Source organism: Balearica regulorum, chromosome 7, assembly GCF_011004875.1.
Source record: "Balearica regulorum gibbericeps isolate bBalReg1 chromosome 7, bBalReg1.pri, whole genome shotgun sequence".
Lineage (NCBI taxonomy): Eukaryota > Metazoa > Chordata > Aves > Gruiformes > Gruidae > Balearica > Balearica regulorum.
The window spans coordinates 34,383,562-34,410,407 of record NC_046190.1 but is presented as its reverse complement, the minus strand read 5'-3'; the positions used below and the strand labels follow the sequence as shown (position 1 = coordinate 34,410,407).

Here is a 26,846-nt window from a genome sequence, read left to right as displayed (position 1 = left end):
CTATCTGTAAAGCATGCACGGACCGATACACCTACACACAGTGCAGATTTCAATGAGGCATCCAGGCAGAGCAACCTGCGTGTGTTCACGTGTGCACGTGCGTGTCTAACTGCGCACCCACTTGCATGGGTGTGTATTCATTTGCAGAACTATTATTTAACTATGGAACTTGCTCAAAATACAGAGACCTTTCAGTAACCTTTTCCTATCAGATGCATTAGATAAAGAGCCAAAAATCAAATGCTACAAGTATTCTTCAAAAAGCCTGAGTAAACATCCTGGAAAAAGCAGCACTCATAATACAGATGTTAAATAATTTTCTTTTTAATAACAAAACTGTGTTGGCCATCAAAAAACCTGTAACATTTGTAATAATATCTATTCCAATGTAACATATTATCTGTTCACCAAACCCATACACACACTCCCTCGCAGGAAGAATTTCCCATTCATATGTGAAATGTACTGGATTACATATTATTACGTATATTATACAATATATGACTCATATTCAATCATTTTGAGTTCCACATGTACAGCTAGAACTTAACCTTTGTCAAAAAGGTTACTCATTCTCTCCTTTAAATTTACCTCTTAAAGGCCCAGCATTTTTCCAGTATAGTATTACTTTTATCTGTACGTATCTTCATGTACAACTGTATTAAAAAATTATTTCCACAATAAAATTCATTTATTCTCCTTTCAGATCTCAAGTTCAGGTTTCTTATGCTAGACATACTAAGGCCAACAACCCATAAAAATCTTTGGTCTCTTCACACTGTGAAGTATACTGTAATTTAGAGGCAAAAAAGCCTGTAGAGAAAATTAGCATATACGGGATGCTGTTACTATTCACGATTACGGCTTGCCTGAATACATAAGGCCATCTAAATTTTAAATTATACACATCGCTTCAATTACAACATTATTGCCTAATCTGAAGCTAGCAATTATGTTTTGTAAAATAAATTAATACTTCAGTTTAAGAAGCCGTAGAGAAGTCCAAACAACCCAAATATGCTTTCGTTAAGTCATTAAATTAATACAGATCTGTCACCTCTTTTCTCATAAGCTTTGATCAACTTCCATGTTTTCAATTTGCCTCCACGTAAAACTGTTCACCATGCTACAAACAGCATTACACGAGTCCTCCAATATTTCCTGTCAGACAGAGCAAGACTCTGCCCTTGAACAGCACCTTCTCGATGGAGGCTTCATTTCCCACCACAGGCAGGCCTTCTGAAACTTAACTGTTTCTTCTAACTCGTTTGCCTGTCAGACAGAAAAAAAATAATTATTGGAAAAACCAGTTCACGTCTTATTTTTCTCATCCTATTTTATAGGCTAAGATTAAATGTGAAAACCAGAATTTATTGATTTTTTTAAAATTAGAAGTGAAATGATATTTGAAAAGCTCAAAAATTAGTTTTTTCCATTTCAACTGAATGCAGTATTACTATGTATTAGGCATAAAAAGAAAGCATAATAGTGTGTGTAGCATGATGCGTTAGTACCTGAAAGGGGCCTACAGGAAAGATGGAGAGGGACTGTTCATCAGGGAGTGTAGTGAAAGGACAAGGGGTAATGGGGTTAAGCTGAAGGAGGATATCTTTAGATTAGATATTAGGAAGAAATTCTTCACTGTGAGGGTGGTGAGGCACTGGCACAGGTTGCCCAGAGAAGCTGTGGATGCCCCATCCCTGGAAGTGTTCAAGGCCAGGTTGGATGGGGCTTTGGGCAACGTGGTCTAGTGGAGGGTGTCCCTGCCCGCAGCAGGGGGCTGGAACTAGATGGGCTTTGAGGTCCCTTCCAACCCAAACCATTCTATGATTCTATGATTAAACTGATTAAGTACAATAATTACCAGATAATTAACAAGCTAGCGTATCAAGAAAAACATCAGAAAAACAAGTATTTTTCTATCTACACTAAACCTGCTTAGTTCTATGCTAACGATTCCTTTCTTCTAGGAATTACCTCCACCACCACCCCCATTTAAAACTAATTCCTCCCAGACTTAGGGGATATACTTCCCATTTTCTATTCTATTACCTGTTGAAACAAACAAAACATTCATTTTCAACTTCAAAAGTTGTATTTAGTGCATATCTACAACAGGAAAATATTTCAAATGGCTCTAACCCAGGAGACAAATGAAAGATAAAACACTTCCTCAGATATAATCTAACATCAGTATATGTTCCACTACAAAACACGGCAGAAAGGCGCAATCCAATCTATGAAAAATATGCCTAGCTATTTTACTGTAAAAGCACAGCAATGTTCCTGAATGTATTGTTCCTGATTATTTTAGACTGCCTTTCTAAAATTTGTTTTCCTTTAAGGAAACGAAATAGTACTCATTTACACATAATGTAATACATAGAGATGAAAGCTGTTAGCCTTTTCATCTTTAAGAGCCAAACAAAGAATAAATTTAATCTCCACTGAATGGGAGAGGAAGATGGCTTTAAAAACTTCACACACACACACACATTCATTCATGCACAATCTAAGCAATATGCACTAAATCATCACTTGCATAAGATAGAGGGGGAATAAATAATGCAAAGCTACAGTAAGAAAAAGAAATCAATTACTCTGCCTCTTCGTTCTTAAGCACTTGGTATTTGGGACTCTGGAGGTCTTCAATGGTCTCAGCGATTGGCTTATTTAGTGTTTCTGGCAGAAGGAGAGTCAGGAATCCTGCTGACAGTCCACTGATTCCAAACACCACAAACGGTACAGAAGGACTAAGAGATTTCTAAAATTAAAAATCCACAGTAAAAATGGAGCATTGTTTCCTGCTCTTAAAATATAGATCCGTATCAACTGCAGTCGAAACCAAAAGACTACAACTTTTCACTCTAGCAATTTGTGCAATTATCCATATACCAGTAGAGCAAAGAAACCTAATAAATGTCATTTCACAGAAACAGCTTCATATGAAAACTTTGTTTACGTGCCTAAAGAACTCAGATACTTCAGTGAGCCTTAGCAGAACCAAATGCATTATGACAATCATGTCGCTAACAGATGAAATAGTAACACAGAACATTAGATTCCAAAAAAGAATACTAGGTATTTTTAAATATCTTGTTCATTAATTCTTGAAATTGAATGTTATTTAATTTTTTTCATAAAAACAACTGTTTTTCAAGGAATATGGGCATACATGGTACCAAAATCAGCAAAATGCTTTTGAGACAATTTAATAAATCTGAGTTACGTAAAAAGTAGAAAATAATCTTACCATGGATGGCACAAACGGAGCCAAAATGCCCCCAAATCTGCAAGACATGGAACAGACACCCAAGCCAGCATTTCTGTTTCAAAGAAAGGATGAAAGATTTGTAGGTTCAGAATACAGAACTGAATCGGGCATAAACATGTGGTGCCACTGTCAGAACCAACTTAGACTTTTTTTATCTTTTGAAGTTATCAATAGTCTTTATTTAAAAAAAAAAGTTTTTAAAGACCTCCAGCAGTTACTCCAAAGACTTTCTACAACTAGCTGCTAAGTAGCAAGGCACATCATGCCCTTTCAAACCCTAGCAAACACCCTGTTGTGCAATCCTTTGCAAAAGTTGGAACAGAGAGGTTTTCCAACCTGCCCCATCAGGCACTTTAACTGGACATCCCTGTGCTGGATGGGGAATGATTTCAAAATGTGGCAGGATCTTCAGGCAGAAGATCTTGAATGCTATCTCCAGCTCAGGCCATCACCAGCAGCCTCTCTTCTGCCACCTCAGGTTGCACAGATAAAAAGTCAGTGCTTACCTCCAAACAGAAAATAACTGTGCCAGTGTGAAGCCTGAAAACATCTGGCCAGATGTGTCACTAGACGGGCTGCTGAATTCTGCACTCCCTTCAATTTTCAGACAAGATCAAAACAATCTCATCTAGACTGTGATAATCAAAGCGTGGGTTAGAACAGCAGGATCCTCTTCAAAGAAAGTTACAAAACCCTCAAAGTCCTCCATTTCCTGATCAAATGCAAAAATCTTCTCTCTATATCGCTCCTAAATACGGTATTTCACAGCCCCTTCAGAGACTGACACTGGCACCAGTCATCACTGAGATGGCACAAACTGGCTCATGGTGGCTGATCTTCTCCCTACATCTTTCAGTTGCTTCCTCTCGTTCATCATCAGCCACACCTCTGAGCTGAGCTGCTCCTGCTCATCGTTTCCTTTTCCTCTTCCAAAGACAGGAAGACAGATGACAAGCAGAGAGGCGACATGGGTCGCTAGCATCCTAAAACCACCCACCTCCACGTCCCTTCCTCATGGCCCCTTCCACAGGTTAAGGGAAACAAATGATGGAAAGAGCTGATGAGAAGCCAGTGACTTTGGTGTAAAAATAAACAAAGCAACCTATTTTCTCAGCATGTGGTCGTGGGAAAAGGAAAATAGCAACCCACACTTCCTCACATTGAGGGAACACTGACCCAAACCCCATAAGCCAAGCACCCTGTCAACAAAATCCCTAAACAGATGCTAGACACCAGTCCACGTGTGAACCACTCATTTAGAAGCATCCTTCCCACAGACCCAAAGCCTGTCACTATCCAGAGGTTTGCTGGTTTCTTTCCTTCTGCCAAGAGGGAGCAGAGCAAAAAGGTGATCCTAAATGCAAATTTACTTAACTTCAATTCCAATGCAAAATTAAAGCAGTTTTTAAAAGTCTTTAGGATATAATTAATCCAGAATTCACCTGAATTTGGGTTATGCAGAACAACATCATAGTATCCAAGAGGAAAAACACATCATTGCCCAAGAACTATCGGTAAGTATTCTTGAGGTGCTGCACCGCCGACAGCTGACCACCCACGGCCTGTCTTACCTTACTGCCCCAGTTCTACCATATTCACTCAAGCCCTACAAAACCTGACTGGCTCCTACCACCCCAGGGAGCACAGCACAGAGCTAGCGCCAGCCAAAATAGCTCTACGACCAGGGTAATCGCATCAGCCCAGGGCTTTGCTCCGGCCAATTAGTCCCGCCGCAGCTGCACGGCAAGTGCCCCACGCTGGGTGGCACTCCAGGCTGCGCTGCTCGCCCAGCACTGCTCGGTGAGCGGGGTACAGCCCTGCACAAATGCAAAAGCTTCCCTGCTGCTGGCACTGGCAGCTCTCAAATTGCACTAATGCTCACCAAGGATTGTTGTTGAATAGAAAGAATTATGAAGAGTTCCTTGCGAAGAAAGCCAGAGATTAAAACAGCAAGTATTTTAAAAGTACAAACTTATCTACCACCAGTGACATGAGTGAAAATACAATAGTTTTCCCAATGTGAAAATAAGCAAATAAGCTTTCCAATGCTACCCTAGACAGTCCAGTGGCCCCACTCTGATTGCACCCAGCACATACAAGGATGCCATCATTTTCCAATCATTTTCTCATTAAAAAACCCATGAGCTTGTTTTTACATCTATATTACTAGAGCTAGGATCACATTTTGTTTCCAAAGACAACCTTCCTTTTTGTCCAAAATGTAAGAGTAGTGATGCTTTCTATTTTTAACTTTTTTGTTCCACAGCAGATATTTTAAAGACACATCAAAAAAGGAAAAAAAGCCCCAAAGCAGGTACGCACTCTCCAGCTTGCAGCACCTCTCCGTTTCTAGCATGAGGTGTATTTGTCATTCGTCTATGTACCAGTTAATTTAAAAAATAAGCATGAGGCCTGTTAGGCACATAATAAGCAGGTTTAAATACGGAGCAGTAATATTGAAGGCATTTCATTTTTCTGCAAAACATCCAACTGGAAAAAAAGAAAAGAAAAATGAGTTAATTGCACCTCCTCTCCACTGCCTTTGAATGGTACGTGTCTCATCAGCTGGCAGCCTAAGCTCGGCTGTCAGACCGATGCGAGGATCACTACAAAGCTTTGCAAAGACCACCAGATGGTGCTGATGTTTTGCTTTAAATTAAACCCACCACTGCTTTGCTAGCATAAACTATAATATTTGCAATTAAAGTACCAGAGCGATATCAAACATTTGTAAATGTATGAATTGTTCCATGTGAGGAATTTTCATATGGTTTAACGTAACAGTTTACTATATCATTAAACACAAGCAATCTAATAAAGTTGCTAATTTTTTAGACTATCTTTATTCTTGCATATTCGCCACTGGCTGTCTGTATCTTTGACACATACAGTTACTTTTTTGCCAGAGTATTAGTGCAGATTTTCAAATGAAGCAGCAATGTACTTGATTTTATTATTTTTTTTTTTTAATCTTCCTAATTACAGTTTCAAACAGAGACACTGCTGTAATTCCTGCTAGGTATGAGCTGTCACATACTTGGCACTGAACACCAATGGGGCTTAGGAAGACATAACAGGAAAACACAGTGAAACAAGCAAAAGCTAAGAAATGAAAACATTTTCAGATTAAGTTCTCTTGCTTCTCAATTCTAGAAAAGCAGAGGGGATAGGAAAACAAAAAGTCAAAACCCAAGCACTTAAAAAAAAAAGAGGCCTTAAAGAATACAAAAGTTTGGACAGGAAGAATGAAAACAAACCCCCACATCAATTTCAGTCAGCATGCTTGGGACTTGCATATTAAACCTAAACCGTTGCAAAAGCTCAGTATCTAGAAGCAGTCAATCCACCCCCCTCCTCACAACTTTTATTGCAGAAACTGCATTCACAGTCTAGGTTTTATGCTTCCGTAGCACATGGTAATTCCCCCCCACCCCCGCCAAAGCCCTCAGTGTCCTGGAACCAAGTGATTTATGTCACCATCCTCACCACCTCCACGGTGCTCCAGGACACATCGACCAGCCACGACGCCTTCCTACTCCACATCAGCTTTCGACTTCCCTGCTCTCTCTAAAGAGGGCTCAAGTAGTTTTGTAGCTGCTGTTCTTGAGCAACTAGTGCTATATGGCTCAAATTCTGAACATGTATTTGAAGTACCGTTCAGAAAATCATGCGGAACCAAGAAGGAGGTGAGAACAAGACTGCGTGGTATCATGTTCTCCTATCTCAGGTTTATCTTGGGACAACAGAAGACAGGCTAACCTCACAAAGAGTTGATGAGAACTATGAAAAATAAACTAAGGTACTAGCCTGCTTGTTCATGAATTAAATGCTGTAAAGCAAATTACTGTCATATAGAAACTATTAAAATGAGTTGCATTATGAATATGTAATGAAATAAAGATATAGAAAAGCACTTGTTTTTCAGCAGGCGACCAAACGTAATTGTATGGGAGATATAAGTATACGGAAGGACTGTAAATAGTCCTTAATGCATAGTCTCTATTTATGATTAAGTTAGCATACACTTACATCATTACGTTTGGTTTTGCACCCTGTAATCAATAGAAATGAAAAATAAATACAGCACCTAGCACTGCAGTGTAAGAAGTTGGTTTGCATATTTTTATTCTGGATTCGGACCTAGAGGAAGTTGCCACAAACAGTGTGGGAAAGCGCACTGGCGAAAACGTGTGACTAATAAAGAAGCCCTGGCAAGCTGCCTTAATTACAGGAAGAACTCATAGTGATATTTCAGGTAAAAATAATTACAGATAAATATTAAAGCACACCAGCAATCAGTATTGCTGTACGCGAAAAGTATTTTCATTTACCCAGAAGCTCTGTTAAATTACCTCAGTACTGTTGGGTATAGTTCAGATGTATAAATGTACACGATGTTGAAAGCGGCGCTGACCATCATTTTTCCACACAAAGCTAACAAAGTGGGACTGAGGGGCAGACCTTTCAGGAAAGAGAAAACAAGCTGTAAGCATAAATTGTCTGTTTTCTTACCCTTTTTTTACACAATGTTGAAAACACCCAGTCCTCTTCAAAAGGCTGTCACACAAAAATGTTTCATCCATATGTTTGTCAAGTACAAGCACAAAAGCAGTGTCCTCAATTCTTCCCAACCATTTGAGAGGCTGGCATAAGAACAGATACATACAATTATATTTAGGACCAAGAAAATCTGACCCATTTTGGGGGGGAAAGTATAAAATTATCACAGCTCTAAACTGAAGTGCTAACGCTTCCAGCTCTGCAGTCAGAATAACTTGTCAGGTAACTGCGTCTTCTGATGAGCACAAACAGACAACGTAGCCTTTTTGACCAATTTATTACCTTAAAATCATAACCTCAACAGTTTATTTGCTCCGCAATGACATCCTGTTGGGACTTGCAACAGCTTTGTAATTAGAAAGAATAAATGCTAATGCAGCCCAGGTTACTAATAGAGTTTAGTTGGTTAAACTGAAGTGTCCATCTTTTAAAGTCCTAAAGAAACCTGGTCTTCAATATCCTAATTTTGGTAGTGGTCATGTTTGCACCATCCACTTTAATAAAAAGATAATTTTTTTTTTTTAAGCATAAAAAACCAAATGCTCTGATTAGCTGTACTTCAGGTTCTCTTCCTCAGCACTGAGTTCAGCATGTTTCGGTTTGGATCAAATGATGTTGATTAAGTAATGGTAAAGCCTAATTGCTTCTTAATTGCTTTTAATTTTGCCCTTGAATATTTTTAGTTCTATTCATCCCATCAAGTCTGATCCTATTTCAACTTAAGCAGAAATTCATTTGTACATAAAGTGAAATCCAGAAACTTGATTTAATTTCTTTAAGCGTGACGTATTTTTGCAGTTATTTGTGTAATTCATGCAAAACAGATGCAACATTTTCATCCAAGTTCTCCTTTTGCTCAGTGAGAACTGGAATATTACATACAGTTGCCAGATGCAAACGTGCAAACCTGGTCCTCAGAGCCCTGCTGGGCAGCGTCAGAAAGCTGGGACATCCCTTTTCTTCCATCAACCAAACACAAAGCAATGAGGAAGAGATTTGTAATTCTCAAATATGTTTTAAAACTGGCTGTTTCTCTCCCAGGGAGACTTCAATTGAACACTACATATCCATGTATTAGAAATGTAGCACTGGGGCACTTGGGAAGTTTTGGTCTTACTATCAAAACAGAAGAAAGTCTGTCTAGACAGAGAAATCAGCACTGGGAAGCTCAGGAGTGAATTTGAAGTGCACTGTCTTCTCCAGGTTCCCTCTTCTCAGGGGAGGCTGAAGGCTGGCCACACGGGGAACTATTGTGGCATTAGAAGCGTATGGGAAATTCACTGCACCTCAGCTTCCTTGTGCAAGTAAGCCCAGACATAGTCGGTACGTTTTTGTCAGAATCTTGGAACGTATTTTTAACAATTCTTGCAGAACAGTCCATTATTTTCTTGACATCTAACAAACGTAATGCCATTAAGCGGGAATGCACTTTCCCCTGCGGGGAGTCTGGTCACCGTTTACAGTCATTCGCTCAGTCCAGCCACGCACGTCCGTGCGGCATCTTTAACACTCGCGTTACCTTTTGTCTAACGGCCTTTCGCCTGACCATCCAGTAGCAGCGGTACGCGCACAATTCTGCCGGCAACAGTTTCAATCTTTGGTCAAAGGCAAAGCTGTAAGCTCTCACTAAATTCATGCGTTTGAGTTTTATTGATAAAGGATAACCTTCCATTAATTGATCTTTGGAATTTGGAGAAGTAAAATGGGGGGAAATGGTAATAAATGGTGCTGATGTTTAACACCTTCTCGAACAGGAGTTACTCTGCAATTAAGTTTTGATGCCACCAGTGCCAAGAGTACTCTCATTTGCAGTGCCATTAGGTAGATTCACTCTCCAGCTGTCATCTTCATGAGTAAACGTTCACTTGAGCAGTACTTTTGAAACTAAAGGAGTCTTTAAATTTATTTCAGAAAAAATATCCACCACGAAGGGGTAGTTCTCAACACAAAAGGAAATACCCAACATTAAATTTTGTCTCAGCTTTTGTTAAAGAACCACATATTTTCTTTCTTTCTTCAGTGGAAAGCATATCAATAAAAGTCACAAAAAGTTATTATGTGTTCAGCACAAGCAGATAAATCTAAATGAAAGTTAAAATCTAGTTGCCCCTAGACTAGAAGTCTCCTTTGCTTGCTATAGCATAAAGCAGACACAAAATGCAGAAGACGTCTTTGTGCTTTAAGCAGTCTTTGACAGAAAAGAATGGTACAGCTCCACTCTCCCTCACCATCTTCCAAGCTGATACACACATTAATTGATGAGTTCTAAGCGATAAGGAAAGAGGGAGCTAAGGGATATATCAGTTTTCACTTAACCATTGAAAGATTTTTAGTCTCAAATTCAGTACACATCTTTAATAATGGAAATGTTCTTGGCTTATTCCACAAGGGAAATTACTTGGATCAGAGTCGCACTCACAAGTTAGCAGAGTTATTTAGAAATTGAGTAAAGGTTACGACATGAGAGGCAAGTGCCCAAAATCTCATTAAAATCTTCAATCCCTTGTTAAAAAAAAAAAAAAATCAAGGATCTCATCAACCACTCAGAAGAATGCAGACTTAGACACAGGTAAGAACAGCAATAGGAGAGTCAGACCAGAGATGCAACAATCCTCATTTCATCCAAAGTGACTCATCTGCATCACGCTTGGAGCTGAATTTCTTTCTACTTAACTAACACAGATCACTCCGAGCCAAGAACCAGCTTTACTCTTACCACAGTGCAAAGACGTTTTAATGGGGTTAAAGTCAAGTCAACTGGAAAAAGCAGATTTCCTGAAATTTAGCAACTCTTCAGGAATTACCCTATCTTGATTAGTCACTACTGCTTTTCTTTTATTTTGTTTTAAAATATATAAAAAGAAGCACAAAGAGCAAACTTGTTGGAACAAAGGGAGAAACTGTCTCAATAAAAGGAGCAACAAAACGTCCGAGAACTTGAATTAACACAAGGATGGCAAATAGGATTACGGGATATTTTCTCTCTGTTTTTCTTCCTGAGACTTTTCTGAGATCAATTTGAAATGGATGCCAGACAGCATTTATAACTGTTAAGGCTAAACACAATCTATAGAAGGCTACCTTGTAATCACATCGCTGGTGCTGCTCAGTCAAAACACTTAAGGCTAAAGCATTTCTACTAAAGCAATATCAAGAAAAACACAAGCGGAGAGCAGTCACTTCTTTCGTTAGAGTCATACAGATAGAAGTTTTCAGTAGCTACAATAAATAGTAGTACAGAAAAACTGTACTTGAAATGGAAAGAAAAGTGAAAATACAAACCCCAACATACATGAATGTCACTGAATGTTAGAAAAAAACCACATCTTTTGGAGGTGAGAAATACACTTGATGATACTCCACTGTTACCATGAACTGTCCTCACAACTGCATTGTGCAGCAACACATAGCATGAGATTGAGAAAGGCAGCAAGCTTCTCGCCATCCCTATGGCTTCCGTACTGCAATTCTGACTGCCACTTCTAATTTTCAAGTACAAAATACTTTAAAAAAAAAAAAAAACACCAAAAACTTTTTAGTGGCTTGGTTTTTTAATGATGAATTTCTATAAATATTATATGCCACCAAAACAAATGTAAAATTAAGCTTGGCATCTCACACTGTCAAGATCCAGTCAAACTAACATGACAGCACACTGCAGTCTAGCTATTAAATCCAGTATTTTAAGGTAAACTGCTTAATAGTGATAAATTAATACAGTGTCAGTATTTGAGACAGAACGTGATAGCTTGGTCTGACCTTCAAAAGAGCCATGGGCTTGCAGTCAGACAATCTTAGTCAATTAACAGGGTCAAATTATGCCTGCAAGAAGTTAAAAGCAATATAGATAAGACCCTGGGCTCCCTGACCAGCCCTGGAAGGAAGAGACAGAGAAAGAGAGAGGTATAAATGGATAGGGCTTTAGGCCCCAATATATTCAGTCACAAAATACTCATTAAATTGTTTTGTCAGCTTTTATCCGAGTTAGCAAACATCTACTTTAGCAGCAGCACATACTTACCAGCATTTGTTGGTAAAAACATGGTAAATATACAGGCAAATCCTGCGAATGTCAGAAAACACGTCATAGTTTTACGTCTTCCAGACCTAGAAGGAAAAGAGCACCCAGATAAAGATGGAAACAAAGTCCTTTAGTATTTTTTGAATTTGTCTGCAAAATACCAACTAAAGCACACAGCAGCATTAGTAACAGTTATAAACCCACTGTATCTTGTTAAGTGCTTCAAATCTTGCATTATTTTCCCGGTTCTGTGTGCTGAAGTCCTCCCACAAAAGCTCTCCTATTTCTAGCCAAGTTTTGAGGTTTAACCTACTGAATTTGTAGCCTTGAGAAGAACCCATCTACTTCAGCAACAAAAACTCAAGACTTTTTTCTGCTCTGTACTAAGCAAGGCAATGGGCCCTGCCACCAAAAGGGTACTACAGTGCATACACACAAAGATCAAATTAATATTGGTCAAGAAGATAGAATTCTAATGCTCCCTAATCTGTATTTCTTTTACAACTTTGCATAAATAAATGTAGTTGTAACACAGAACTATTTTGTATGCTTTTCTGCCTAATAGGATACACACAGAAATAAGGAAAGGTTAATTCTACTGCCTGCTGTTTTAAAATAAAAGAGAAGACAACAGGACAGAAAATCACCAGCCCACTGCCACATCTGCCATGCTTAAATATTTTGTAATTCTTTGCAAAGGATCACAAATAAAGATGTTCTTAGTAACAGTTTGCAAGTATGTAGAAATACTATACACGCTTGTTACTTCATGAACTCTCACAGCTATTTCTAACTTCTACCCCATACTAGTAGAACTACAGTTTATCTATAAAAACCATACAATACTAAGTTTTCAAAATCATATTAAAAATTCAAAAATGTTTTAAAAATATTTTTGCAACAAAAAAAGCTATACTATAAGGATAACCCCATGGCAGGGGGTTGGAACCAGATGATCTTTGAGGTCCCTTCCAACGCAAACCAGTCTGTGATTCTGTGATGCTGCTCACTAAAACAAAATGAAAACAGAGCAGCTGGCTTGTCGCATTCCGTTTTGCATTAAGCACCTAAAACTACTCACAGCCTTACTTCAGGAAAGCAAAAGCTTGAAATTTACAATTAGATTGACAAATTACAATAGGGAAAAAAAAAAAAAAGAAGTGTAGACAAGGACTTGTGCAGTTTGTGGTTTAAATGGATGTCCTCGACTCAGGATTCTTGGGCTTGAGGTGGAGGTTGGCTGGTCATCTTTACCTTGTAACTTCATCGAGCTGATGGCTTTTTACTGCCCAAAAAAACCCAAAAGGTGACATCGTCACCTGACTGAAGAAAATGGGTTTTATTGATAAAGGATATCTCACTGACCTCAGTGAGAGCAAAGTATCATTACCGAAATACTCAAACTGAAGGTTACACGAAACCCTGAGTAGGTCTGGATTGCCAGATTGTTTGGCCTTGGAAAGTAAGTATCCACGTAAACGGTGGCCTGCAAATACACTGAAAAGGATGAAAATAGATGGATATCGATCATTCATGCCTTAACAAAAACTGAATGGTTCTTACTTCAAAGTTCTCTTTGAAAAGTTTAAGTAAAAATGAACAATGCTGAAAACTGCTTTCAACTGCAGTTGGTAGGCAGTATAAAAACAAGTCATTCTAAATAAAATATGTAAGAAATATAGATAAGCTATGGATACTTAAATAACTAGGCTACCCACATTTTTTCCATTAAAACCAATTTTTTTTTTAATAACATTAATCACTGAAAAGCTCATCTCAAGGAATTCAAAAGATGAGCAAAACTAAAAAAAAAAAAAAGGTAGAAAATCAGAGTCTCATTTCCATATCAACTGCAGAAACCCCTGCAGCAGAGTAAATCCCCAAAGAATCAACACTGTTTGGAAAAACAGTGAAGTGTCTTACTGAGAAAAACGTTAATATTTTTCTAGGCTACTTACAAATATATGCAGAAAACTAGGCAATAAGTTTTGCTTACCAGGATTTCTCAATAAAAAACATGCAGAGAGGAAAGGCTGGAACTTCTACCAGACCAGAAAGAGCCACATTTAAATATAGATTTCCTCTTAATTCACCAGCATTTAAAGTTAGTCCATAGTACACAAAGCTGCAGACATACCTAAAAATAACCATAAAAGTTATATTACTAACATCATCATCATAATAATATTATTTTGCTGATTCCCTAGTCACTCCCTTACTGTCCAAGCGATGTAGAAAAGGAAACTTTTGCCTGATGCAGGGAGAAGTGCGTCCTCTGTCAGCAACACCACTCCAACAGCTCCATGCAGTGTAACTTAACAGGGTTTGAGACAGAAAAACAGTACTGCAACATCTTCTTTCAGAAGGTAAGAACGCCTTTGTGTCATTTCTCATCGCCATAATTACTTATATTTATCTACCAGCAACTTAAGAGTCTAAGATGCTTCTGGAAAGGTCCTACTTCACAAAGATGTTCCTGCCGCTTCTCCCACATCCTGCACATCAAACTACTGATTTTTTTTTCACCTACATCCTGGCAATCGTCTCAACACTGAACTTTAAAGGGAAAATTTGTTCTTGGCATTTTGGAAAAGAGCTCTTCCTCCAACAGGTTTTAGCTCAAGCCGATTTGCAACAGCTGCTGCTGCAGCAACCAACCCAACACCCTCCCCGCCCGAGGGGTTCCCTCTGCACTGCCATTTACTGCATCCTCCTGGAGCTTCAGGGTGATTTATTTTTTTCTCCAAGTTGTACCACTTTTCAAGACAGCACTTAATATACATCTATGTGATCTGTATTTTATCTTGCCTGCAGTTTTCTTCCACTGAACCTGTGTAATGTGCTTTTGGGGTCTTAACGCTTATTCTTATGCCAGATCTCTACTGTTGTCTGACCCATGTAGTCCTTTTCTTCCTAAGACTGGTTCAAAAACTCATCCTCTCAATAATTTCTGCTTCAGCTTCTCATTTCACTTGATGTAAATACCATGTTCTCACCGGATTACTTCTTAGTAGGTTTTCAAGCAGTTTTTAAGTAACACACTGAAAATAAAACAATCGATTGACAAATTTACGATTTAGTTTCTGAGGACATTTTTTAAAAGAAAAGGATGAAAGTCTTAATTGTTTCCTCACATCTGACTCATTCACAGCATCTCAGCATCTTGTTATTACGTACCAGATGTACATCAGTATGATGGTTCGCCACCGAAGGACTGGGTGTTTTGCTAAGTTTAGGATACCAGGTGCCGATTCATCCTTTCTCAAAGTTCCTGCACTTGGTTTCAATTTTAGATTTAATCTTTCTTTTCCGTTACCAAGGGCAATATATTGCAACACATCTTCAGCTTCCGCCATTTTCCCTTGGGAATACAGCCATCGTGGTGATTCTGGGAGCATACTAACAGGAAAGAACAGAAAATCAACGATGACAAGTTCATTCCTAGGAACACTGAACTAAAGTCAATCTTTCCATCTTGCAAATCAATACTTAAAAAAGTATCAATACCAAATTCAGATAAAAACATTCTGTTTGCACTGTTCTGCATATTAAATTCCACATACTCCATAATAACAGAGTTAACCTCACAGAAGCATTGTTGGAGGTGCTTGACAAAGCATTCAGCCATGTTAGAGGAGTTTAAATCTTGACTCATGCAGAACTGACTTCTTAGGAAACGCTACACTAGTATTATCCAGGAAGCATCTCAAATCCCAATTATCGAAACAGCCTGGACAAAACTTTGTTTTCACAAAGTTTATTTCAAGCTTCTCCATTATGGGAAGGGCTCTGAGTTGGAGTGGAGAGAAGAGGGAAGAAAACCTTACTGGGCAATTACTTGTCAGGCTCCAGTACCAGCTCATCGTTGCCCGCATAAGTTTTAAATTTCGTATTCCCAAGTATAATCAGAATATCCTTGCTTACCACAACTTCAGTTCATGATTCCTGTTTTTTTCAGGTTGTAGAGCGTGCTGCTGCTTTTATACAAGCCATAAAATAAAGAATGTAATATTTTTAACTGGACTTTTATTTTCTCTGATATTCTTAACAGAGATATACATCCTACAACCAAACTAATCTTTCACTACTTCTGAGGATGCCAGTATTTTTAGTATTTGGGAGAAGTAATTATGTTTCCATCAGAAAGAGAACACCATCTAGGAAAATATATTATGCAGGACTTCTTTCCTCAGCCCAGAGGCTTTGTTTTCCTTGACTACAGGAAGAGGCTGTGTGTGCGCGTGTTCTTTAACAGAACTTATTTCGAGAGCAGATCTATCTAAAAAATAATTGAAATAAAAATCAGAATTATTTTTATGCTGTACGCTGGACATTCCCTGTGTAGACAACCTACTACACTAACTCTTTCATTTCTTCTACAGCTGAGACTACTGATCAGAAGTATACACGGTGTATTACTTCATACACTAAAAGAATATTTTGTAACACAGGTCAGACAAAGCTAGCACCTGATTCCTTAAATACCGATGTATTTCATAATCGTTTTTATGATAACATCCATGTAGGAATTCTAAATAGGAGCACCCAAGCCCAGGAGTGCTAGGAACAGACACAAAGGACGTCAAAAGCAAGCCAATATATAGCATATCACGCTAAAAAGGCAATTCTGAGTGTTCTCACTTAGTTCCCTTTGCATGCGTCTCACGAAAAGAAACTCTAAAATCCCTCTAGGATCGCTTCCAAAACTTCTCAAGCGCCGAAGCCGTTCCTTGGCAGAAGGCAGTGTTCCTGGCTGACGCTCCAGCTCGCAGCCTCTGGCAGGCCTTGCCTTCCCCAAGCAGATTTGTAATTGAGTTTTATTGAACAGCTGGCACACAGCTGCTCTCTGCAACGCTGGCCACCACAACTGTAACAGCATGCAGAAACACACGCTTGTCTGCTGGGTGACCCTGACCTTCTGCTTCATTTAAAACCATTTCTTCCTTCACAGACTGAATTTTACGGTCACAAAACCATACAGAAAAACGTCATCCCTGTTTATACCACTCTCTTGAACGATGACAAGAAAAAGGAACTGTTTAAATTGCTGCGTATTTTTTTCTTATCATTGTTATGCACGTGAACCACTTACAAAGAAAGGAGGAGGAAGATGACTCCTGGAGTATTTGATACCAAGGCAAGGTAGCGCCACTCTCGTACACAGTAACCCAGTAAAGCATAAACAGCAATGCCAACTGCAAACGTCAAATTAGTTAACGAACCTGAAAACACAAGACCAAAGTGGTGACTACAGAAATCACTGGCAAAAGAAAAAAAAAAAAAAAAAAAGAAATGTTCTTAAGCAGAACCCTGAAATTCCTAGCCCATGCTATACCTAAATAAAATAGCAATTTTATGAGGTATCTTTATGGCACTTGTGAACCAGCTGGCTTATGCAATCCCAATGAAGAACAGCTTCGTATAATATATGGGGGTTGGGTTTTTCCCCTCCCTTTCAAAATTAACGAGTGGTACACAGGAGAGAGCAAGAAATGAACAGGAACCTACAGCCTAAAAGAGAAAAGCTGAGGACAGGAAGGGGAAGTGTTGAGAGTGATTTATTTAGGTCTATCGAGGTAACCTTGAATAGAGGTGACAGGCTGGAACAGAAATTGGAAGTTTTAAAAGTACAAGGACTGAGTTCAGTACAAAACCAGCTGCAAGCCAGAGGTTTATTACAGCAGACTTCTGATGAACAAGCATAAATAAAAACGTTAGAAATACGGGGTCAACTTGAACTCCAAAAGCCTAACAACAAACCCCCTGCAGACTAACACGGGAGCTCTTGTACTAACCCAGCAACTCTCAGCTATTGCCCACAAAGCCTAGCTCGCAGCCAGCGCCTAGGAGAGCTTCTTTAACACTGCTGAGCTGCCTCCAGCAGCTCCCTCTCCTTCAGCCGCTGAGCAGTTGTTCAGCACCTCTTTCCCAACAGCTGAGCAGAACTACAATAAAGCACCTAGAGCAACAAGCGGCAGGAAACGGACTGTCTCTTCGGTCCATCAGGATGCTGGCCCTGCAGGGAGAAAGGCTGGGAAGAGCAGGGACACACAACAGGGAGAGGGGAAAGGAGAGGTGGGGGAGAGAGGGGGCGTGAGTCAAAAAAGTAAACCTGGGAGAAGAAGAAAATTCAATACTTTAAAAAAAAAAAGTGGAAAGTTAAAACTAAACCACAACTGTTTCGTATATCCCCAAGAGTCCAGAGGAAAAAAATAAGAAAAATAGTAGAATAAGGTAACTGAAGAAATGAGAGACAGAGAAATATGCTTACAGCCACAGCAAGTCAGCATTTAGACCAAGTTTTTCCCCACGTTGTGCTAGCCAAAAAAGCGTTACAGTCTGAGCTACTCCAGCTTTACAACAGTCTGACATGCAAGCGTTAAATTTATTTTAAGTCTTGGCAGTGGCGTATGAAAAAGGACATTTAAAAATACTGGATGGTCAGCACATTCAGCAGTGGAAAAAACACTATCCAGGCACTAAGTCATCTTGTGGTGCAGGGAAGCTTCAGAGAACACTTCCAAGAACACCTTCCCAAGATACCATACAGCATCGTTCAGAAGGTGGCAGAATCTGCCAACACATACATTATTTTCTTAATATAATGCAGTGTACCCACTGAGAAATTTTAGGAATCGATGTACCAAGTTTAAAACCTCAGTTTTGCTATTTATCAAACTCAATCCCATCTTCCTTACTCAGGCACCTCTCCCACAGAAATTAGAACTTGGACGAATCACATCACGCTTATTTGACTTATGCTACAAACTGACTTTACTTGGTACAAACGTAAAATTTAAGGTATTGACAGTCAGAACAATAGATGGCACAGTAATAATGATTAAATATTCCCAAATCCCACCTGTAAACGACCAAAATGATTTTCCTACATATTCTTGGGTTAGGACAAAAGACACAAGAGCCATTCCACCATTCACAATTCCAACAAAAAAACGTGAAACTGCAAATATGTCATAATTCGGAGCTAATGCTGTGACATACCCAAAAACGACATCAAAAAATAGACCTGTAGAGAGAATAAAATGTAATTAGTACTTATCCTACACAGCTTGAACTCAGAAGGCAGGGACTACAGTCAGTTACGGACTGTAACGAGCAGTCTATAGCGCTCTTGTCTCTAACTCTCCCACATTTGGCTTTCTGAAATCACACCATACAAAAATTACAATCACTTTCAAGTCACACACTTGAGCTCTGCAATGCCAAAGATGATGTTTCCTTGAGACAATGTTATCATTAAACAAGACGACCCTTTGGCTGTAAATACAGCTGGAAAACAAAACACCAGGACGTAAGTAACCCACTATAAAGATGTTTTAAGTAAATCATTCTCCCCCACCCCCTCCAAAAGAGCGAATTATCTTTATTGGGAACAATATGGTTAGGCAATGCGTGGTATACTGCGCTCCAATAGTGATAGTCATAGCAAAACCAGGTTATTTCTCATCTCCCACTGATATTCCAGTGACTGCTATGCGGCTCAGCACACTCATACTACCCAATTTTAGTGCCGCTCTACTCTGAGTGAAATGTTTACCCAGATCGTGGACGGAGCTGGCGACCCACGGGCAGCCTCCGGGTAGGGTGGCCCACAGGCAGAAAGAGAAAGATGGTGTTACCTACACAGAATGCTTAAGAAAAACCTTTTAACAATCTTACCTGAAATATACACTGGTTTCCTGCCCAGTTTATCTGACAAAGGACCAAATGTGATATTTCCAATAAGCAATCCGGCAAAAAATAGGGATGATGCAAGGCTTACTTTGTAGGCTTCTTGTTCAATTAGGTACCACTGTCAAAAAAAGAATCTCCTTATTGTTAAAAGTATTAACACCAAATTGATGGCTTCCTCAAAAATAATAAAAATGTATCAAAATCCTTCTTTTGCCATTCACACTTCTTTTTATCCAATTAAAGTTTTGTTCAGTTTCACAGGTAAGCCAACAGTAGTCGTATTTTTTCCTCCTTAACAGACTCTCACATCTCTCTCTACTTTCTCTCCCCTAAGAAATTTCAATATATTATAAGGTTTCCTCTTGATAAGTATAATCAGTTGCACCCCAATTACCAAGCTTTGGCAAGACAACTTGAGTACTAAAACAAGGAAAGTCTGAGTTGTTAACAGCTTAGCCATTTCAACATTGAACAAGCTAAGCTATTTCAATGAACAGGCAATAAAAATTATTCATTAGCCAGAATAACGCCTGTGCAGCACTGCGGTACTTAGAGAGTTAATGCGGTGCGGCTCTGCTTCCTGAACCATCAGTAATCCCTGGTGCCCTTCCTCATCACACACGTGTTGAATTGTTGAAGAGAAGCAGGAAGGGATTATGGAAAGATGTCTTTGTTTTATAAAAACCCTAAGAACTACTTATTTGACTATTGAATGATATTTTAGTATCTTATTGTGCACATGCATTTATAATCAAACAAAAGTTAGAAACAAATGATGGGTTTCTTTATAAAATGTACTTTCTACCTCATCCGAAAGCTAAACTGAGGCAGCATAATCAAAAATTGTCAGAAGAGAAGAAAATGAACTGACAGTGGATTGAAATTGGAATGAAAGTTATACTAACGGAGCAAAGCACGCAGCTTGTGCAGCACCTCTGCTACAAACAAGGAGAATCACCACTCAGAAACATACCATTGAGATTACAAACATTGCTGACATCGTGAACTTGAGAAAGAATGGCAATCAGAAAATCTTAAGTGATTTTCTAGGAAAAGAATTTAACTAATTCAATGCAAAGCTTTGCCCAAAGAAATATTTAACCATTATTTGACTATTTCAAATAATTCCCAGTGTATTTACTGGAAAATTTACTTTTGAAACAGTGGATGAGTGTCATGCTGGCTTTTTAAACAACACGTGCAGTATGTCCTTTGGAGAAAGAACGAAGGATCCTAAACCCATTTGGTTTTTTATGAAGTAGTAGGCTTAAAAAAAAAAAAAAAAAAAAAACCTGAAAGGGAAAAGGCCCATGACCAAAATCCAATACAGCATAGCAGGACATCAGCCCTGAAGTGTCTGCCTTGAATTAATACGGATCCCCAAAGAGCATTAGGAATTTACTGGAACTTCTAGTTATAGCAATCTCAAGAAACCCATGCTTTTACTCAATCAGAACTCCCATAGCAACAAAGCACAGGGAAGACATGGCTCCATCCACCCAGTAACCCACCAGTTACCTGTGCCATACCCATCCAGCAGCCCGCAAGACGCAGGCTGCGGGAGCAGGACAAAATTTAACATGTTCGCAGGACACTGTCTTTAGTCCAATGTACCCAGTGTTCCAGCGCTTCGGAGTTTTGGGGGACTTTTGGATACTCCGGGAAAGTAAAATTTCTGTGCAGTAGCATTTGCAGCTGGTTTCTACTATACCCTACTGGGTAGTAGATTCTACCCTATCGCATTGGATAAGGACAACTTTATGCTCCTGGATACGGTTATAAAAAACAACTTCTTAAAGGTAAAGGACCATTTCTACACCAGATGTAAGACATTCCTGAACTCACCTTCCTAAGCATCGTGACTTGTTAAAACAGGGGACTGAGCTGATGCCAGACCAAGAAGCAATTCTAACAACTGTATTTTCCATGAACCAAGCCTGAGCTATTATTTACAAAGTCTTAGTTACACCAAAATTAACTCTTGAAGCAGAACCGAAGAGCTGCTCTGGAGTCTTGTTGGGCTCCAGAGCAGAACAGTGCCCTTGCCAAACCAGAACAGAACTGAAAATATTTACAGTTTAAGCTCCATCACCAAAATAAAGAAAATAAAGTTTACAAAAGCAGCTTCCTCTCTCAGGATAGAACAAGAGAAAAGATTGCTTTTGCAAACTGTGATTTGTGCCGCTTAGCATGCCACTGGAAGATGCTCATATTTTAACAAGTCCGATATAATAATCTGTGAAGAATATAACTTCTTTTAAAAGAACGCATCTATATACTTTATTTGCATAAAAGGAACTTGTTAAATATTTGTCAAAATTAACTGTAGCTTGCCAACAAAAACATTGCCAATTTTGCTATCACCAAACCAGACATCCTCTCAGCTCTTCAGTTTGATTTAGTTACTAGACTGCTAGCCTACAGCAAAACGTTGGCTAGCATCAAAAGGTTCCAGGAAAAGACTATTAACAATATAGTGTTTTTTTTTAAAAAAAAAAAAAAAAACCAACTTACAACAGAGTTACTGAAATGAATGGGAACAGAAATCTGTTTTGATGAGTCTTGAGATTTACTACATATTTTGGAAATAGGGACACTGACTTCTACATTTAGAACCACAGTATTAGTTAAAACTTGCTGATTTCTGATTATAAATTAAGCACTACCCCATATCATACATCCTGCTGCGAGTCTGAAACTGAAGGGTGATCTTGGAAAACAGGCTAATCAGAAAAACCTGTTTCTGACAGAGCTTAAGATCCAATATCGCATCATTCCTTCTTATGTCTAGTCACTACGTATTTTTTGATTTTTTTTTTCAAGATAAACATTGCACAGTCACACTTGGGATAACGAGAAGGAAGCAAAAGTGTAGCACCAGCCACACCAAGCACTAACCCATCTTATATGCATTTACTGACAATCACTCTAAGAATTCAATCAGCAGAACTCTGACAGTTCACGCTACGAGCCAAGCCACCCACAGAGTCTTTTTTCTGGCACTGGCAGCGATGCTTAGGTCACCCGTGCTCGTCGGAGCAATTATAGCCCAGGGACTAGCTAAAAGCAAATGCAGTCTGAATTCACAAGGCATAAGGACGAAGGGTCAAACTTCTGTCCCACTCAGCAAACTTCAATCTGTTCCATCTCCCACTCTCATCACACATTAAAACACCCAGACATGTGGTGCATGAGTTTCATTTTCATACTAGTTTTAATCTTAAAGATGTATCTTCTGTGAGAAACTAATGCACGGTAAAGCTTACATGCACAGCAGATTGCGCAGACATGACAAATTGAACCTTTTCTTGGTAGAAAACAGACATTACGAGCTCATCCTAGATTCCAGAGTAATAAACTGTAGTTAAATGATCATTCTTCATTAGAAATGACTTTAAGACATCTGAAGGTAAAGAAAATTGAAAACGAAATAGTGTAAAGAAAGTTTAAACTAAATTAGTAAGTATAGATTTACACTAGGAAAGCTAAGCTACTAATTTAGTCCTATACTTTCAAATTTAAAAATAATAATAAAATAAAAGAGCCAGATGGGTGGATTCCAATAACTTTTAATAGCATAAGCAAAACATTACACTAAGCCCTGCTCAGCTTTTACAAGCGCCACGTCCTGCCCTAGTGGCGTGAATCCCGAGACAAGAGGAAACCGTTAGGCACAACGGAAGTACTTGCCTCAGTTACTATAGATGTGAAGTTGTCCACAAAATGGATACGCTTGGCAAGCTCAGCTCTGCTCACCGGAACTCCTTCTTGGTCTATGTGATACTTGGGCACAGCTCCCACAAGCACAATAAGCATCGACTGACAAGCCACGTATACCTTAAAATAAGACACAATCGTTTACCCTAAACAATCCCAACGAGAGCTGATGGAATACTGTAGGCTTTTCATTAAATTAACAATTAACAGCTTCCCCTTTACTCAGCATCACAAACCAAATGCCATCCGTCTACCACATTTAAATCCCCAGATGCGATCATCAAGGCGGCTGGGAGCTGGGGGTACCGCTCCAGAGATACCAGGGCACTTTCACCAAAAGCTTCACCTTGCCACCCTCCTTTCTGTTGCAAAAGTTCTTCAGTTTGCTCTTGCTGGTGTGTAGCCAGGCACAGGAAAGGAAGATATTAAGAACTTCATCATAGTTTCATAGCTAAGATCTAACCCTTAGGCCAAGATTATTTTTTTTAAAACATTTCACTTGCTGTACTCAAAGAATACAACCTGCAGTGACAAGTCGAAAGAATAAAATCCAAGACTGTATTTTTAAAAATCTCTGCTAGTTCTTTCCATTGCAGAGACTGAAACCTTAACCTGATCATTAGGAAAACTAGAATGTGCAGGAATAAAAAAAGATTTTAATAAAGAGACCCTTACGAGAATATTTATTCATCAATACAGGCTTCAAGCTGTTTTGAATGTCTTCTAGGCTTTGCACGTGAGATTTGTTTTCCTAGCTTAAAATAACATCCTGAAGCATAACCACGTATTAGTGATTTGCAGCATGTTATCATTGATGGAAAAGTTTTGAATCTAGAATAACTTCCTTCATTGGACCACAAGTCTTTGGGTGGTGCATTTGGTTGGACATTAACGTGCCATTTTATCCCGTGCTTACCTTGGATGTTCTTGCTGAAAGAAGTTATAAACAAAAACCTGCAATCAGCACAATCTCCCTCCCTCACAACAGTGTTTTAATTCAACATGCAAAACTGCATTAACAGGAGGAAGCTTGTTAGGAAGAAACTAAGCAAGCGAAACAGATAACTGCATGTGGGGGTGTGGACACTATTTAAAGACAGCACCCTGCATACCATTTTTCACAAGAGATTAAAAAAAAAACACTGAATGCAGAACCAGTTGCTGTGGTTAGACTCCATTTCCTTCCATTCAGCAGAAGCTTAAAAGGCACTCTTCAAAAAGTGGATGTGCATAGAAATAAGGAAAACAGATCTTAAACTTTGAAAAGTTAAGCATGTAAGGCTGCAATGAATCCAAAAGAAAGGCTTGAAAAACACCCAACTTGCAAAGGAACAAAACCCACCAATCCCTTTTGAAACGGACGCGAAACCGGGAGGGTCTCTGCCACAGAACTGCTAGGAGAGGGCTGCTTTGCCATCCGCCGCAAGAGCTCCTACCTGGAGCGCCAGAGGAGCACACGGAGAGGACGGAGGGGCCAGGACCCGCCAGGGGAAGGCGCTCAGAGGCGGAGGAGCTGGGGGGCAGGACCCCGGCTCCCCCCACTCCCGGCCCGGAGCGCGGGGCAGGCCGGCTCTCGCCGTGGCAGCGTTTCCTAGAAGGATGCCCGAGGCACCTGCAGCCCCCCGGCGGGGCGGGGGGCGCAGAGGGAGGGCAGAGCCTCGCCTCAGGAAGCGGGTCCCCAACGGGCACGGGCACCCTGGCAAAACGCGGGAAAGCGGCGGCGCACGCAGGAGCGCGCGCCCAGGAGCAGCCCCGCGCCCCCAGACACGCGGACACACACGCGCAGCCCCCCCGGCCCGCCCTCCCCGGGATGCTGCCCGGGCTCCCGCGGGTCGGGAAAAGGGAAACTACACTAACGGAACCCAACACCAAACGGCAACCAGAAAACACGGAAGAGCGAGACCGCCGCCCGGAGCCGCTCGCAGGGGGGACCCGCGGGCGCGCCCTGCCCCGCTGCCCCTGCCCCGGCCCGCAGCGCCTCCCGCCGCCGCCCCGCCTCACCTGCAGCAGCACCAGGAAGGCGGTGAGGCGCCGCTGCCCGCCGCCGAACTCCCCCGCCGCCCCGAAGGCTTCCTCCAGCCCCACCGCCATGGCCCGCCCGCCGCCGCCGCCGCCGCGCTGAGCTGGCGCCCCCGCCTCGCCCCGCCCCGCCCGCCGGCCCCGCCGCTCCCCCCAGCACCCCCCCGCCCTCACCTGCGGCCCCGCCGCGGGGGGCAGCAGCGCCCGCCGGGCAGCGCTCAGCCCGGGCTGGGGCAAACCGCCCGCCGACTGCGCCCTGAGCAGTGCCGAGACCTGCTTAAAAAAAAAAACCCAACCCAACCAAAACAAAACAAACCACCCCCGTCACTTCTGGAGCATCAATGCTCTAGACAGAAGTAGCAAGGCAGCTGCTTCGCAGGGTGAATTATTCTTCAGCAGGTGGTGGTGGTGGGGAACAACCTCACCGCTACTCCAGGAGGAAAAGGCTGCCCGAGGTTGCTCAGGTAGGAAACAAGGGATATGACAAATCTCCTCTCCAGCAAAACGGCACTCAAAGTGGAGCTGCAGGAGATGCCCCAGGGAACAGCAGAACAGCTCAGCCGTTGCTCCAGAGCTGTTTTAAAATGGGAGCAGCTCTCCCTCTTCCATGACCTCCAATTTAAGAGAGACAGAATATTTCATCAGGATTTAATCTAGCCTAGATAATTGCAGGCTGCTACCAAAGGTTAATTTTGCTCTGTAGCTTTCTCCCCAGGCTGCTGTCTCTGGCCAGATCTGGTAATTGGGCACCTACAGAACAAGTCAGTTCTGCTTGCTGATTCAATAAAACAAATTAAACTACAATAAATGCTCGGCTCACCCTGTGGCTTTCATCCAATTTGCAGAGTGGCACCTAAAAGCTCCACATCCTACGGACAACAGCAGGAACTCCAGTTAGGTTGGTAGTTCTAGCATTTAGAGACATTAGCTGTTACGTAGAGCTAGGGAAAGGGTTTGACACAAGTATGGTGAGCGGCCGCCTTTGGTGCAATTCCTTCAAGACTGTAATACAAGTAGCTATGCTTATATTTTTCCTAGCATTAAGTCTGAAGACACAGTTTTACTATTACACTAGCTTTATACAGGTTTTTGTTTTACTTTAGGGGGTTTATTTTTACATCTTTCTCCTCAATTAACCATATCAAGAAATTCATTCCTTTGAGACAGTAAGCTAGGATGACCAACCTCCCCTTAGTATTCTTAGTCCGGGAGAACTAAAATTAATGGGAAGATTGGATGGGACGGTGCAGCTCACTGAGAAAGCAGCAAGTGCCACGCAACACGGCTGCTATGTTGCCCAGGAAGAGCTAAGTGAAGGTCAAAGTGCTGCTTACCTTGGAACTGTGACAGTGTGGATACAAGGGACTTTCTAAATAAATTTCTGAGCTTCCTCATCCATGTAGTCATCATACATTAGCAGACAGGAGTGAAATCCTAGGTTTCATGTGAAGTACTTCTAGTCTCTGCTCCAGCTGCTTTCATGATGCCTACCCTAATTCAAACAGAGCAATCTGTTGCTGAACCTTGGCAAAGGCAGGCAGACATAAACAAGACATGCTC

General features: G+C 40.6%; 1 protein-coding gene across 4 annotated transcripts; it reads right to left on the bottom strand.

The window, feature by feature from the left end:
• Positions 1-308: 308 nt before the first annotated feature.
• Positions 309-25,405, bottom strand: LOC104638723 (solute carrier family 22 member 15-like). 4 transcript variants are annotated; one of them, XM_075758843.1, is made up of 13 exons: positions 25,269-25,372; positions 23,241-23,387; positions 19,536-19,668; positions 18,718-18,882; positions 16,948-17,077; positions 15,033-15,254; positions 13,852-13,992; positions 13,221-13,352; positions 11,856-11,941; positions 7,627-7,735; positions 3,254-3,326; positions 2,601-2,764; positions 309-1,272 (listed from the first exon to the last, which is right to left on the bottom strand). In XM_075758843.1, the coding sequence occupies exons 1-13, from the start codon at positions 25,356-25,358 to the stop codon at positions 1,260-1,262; spliced, it is 1,605 nt and encodes a 534-aa protein (XP_075614958.1). In that variant the 5' UTR covers positions 25,359-25,372; the 3' UTR covers positions 309-1,259. The 4 variants fall into 4 exon arrangements, with proteins under 4 accessions (XP_075614958.1, XP_075614959.1, XP_075614961.1 ...); XM_075758844.1 differs by lacking the exon at positions 13,221-13,352 and having other exon boundaries at positions 25,269-25,405; XM_075758846.1 differs by lacking the exon at positions 15,033-15,254.
• Between the last annotated feature and the right edge of the window lie 1,441 nt (positions 25,406-26,846).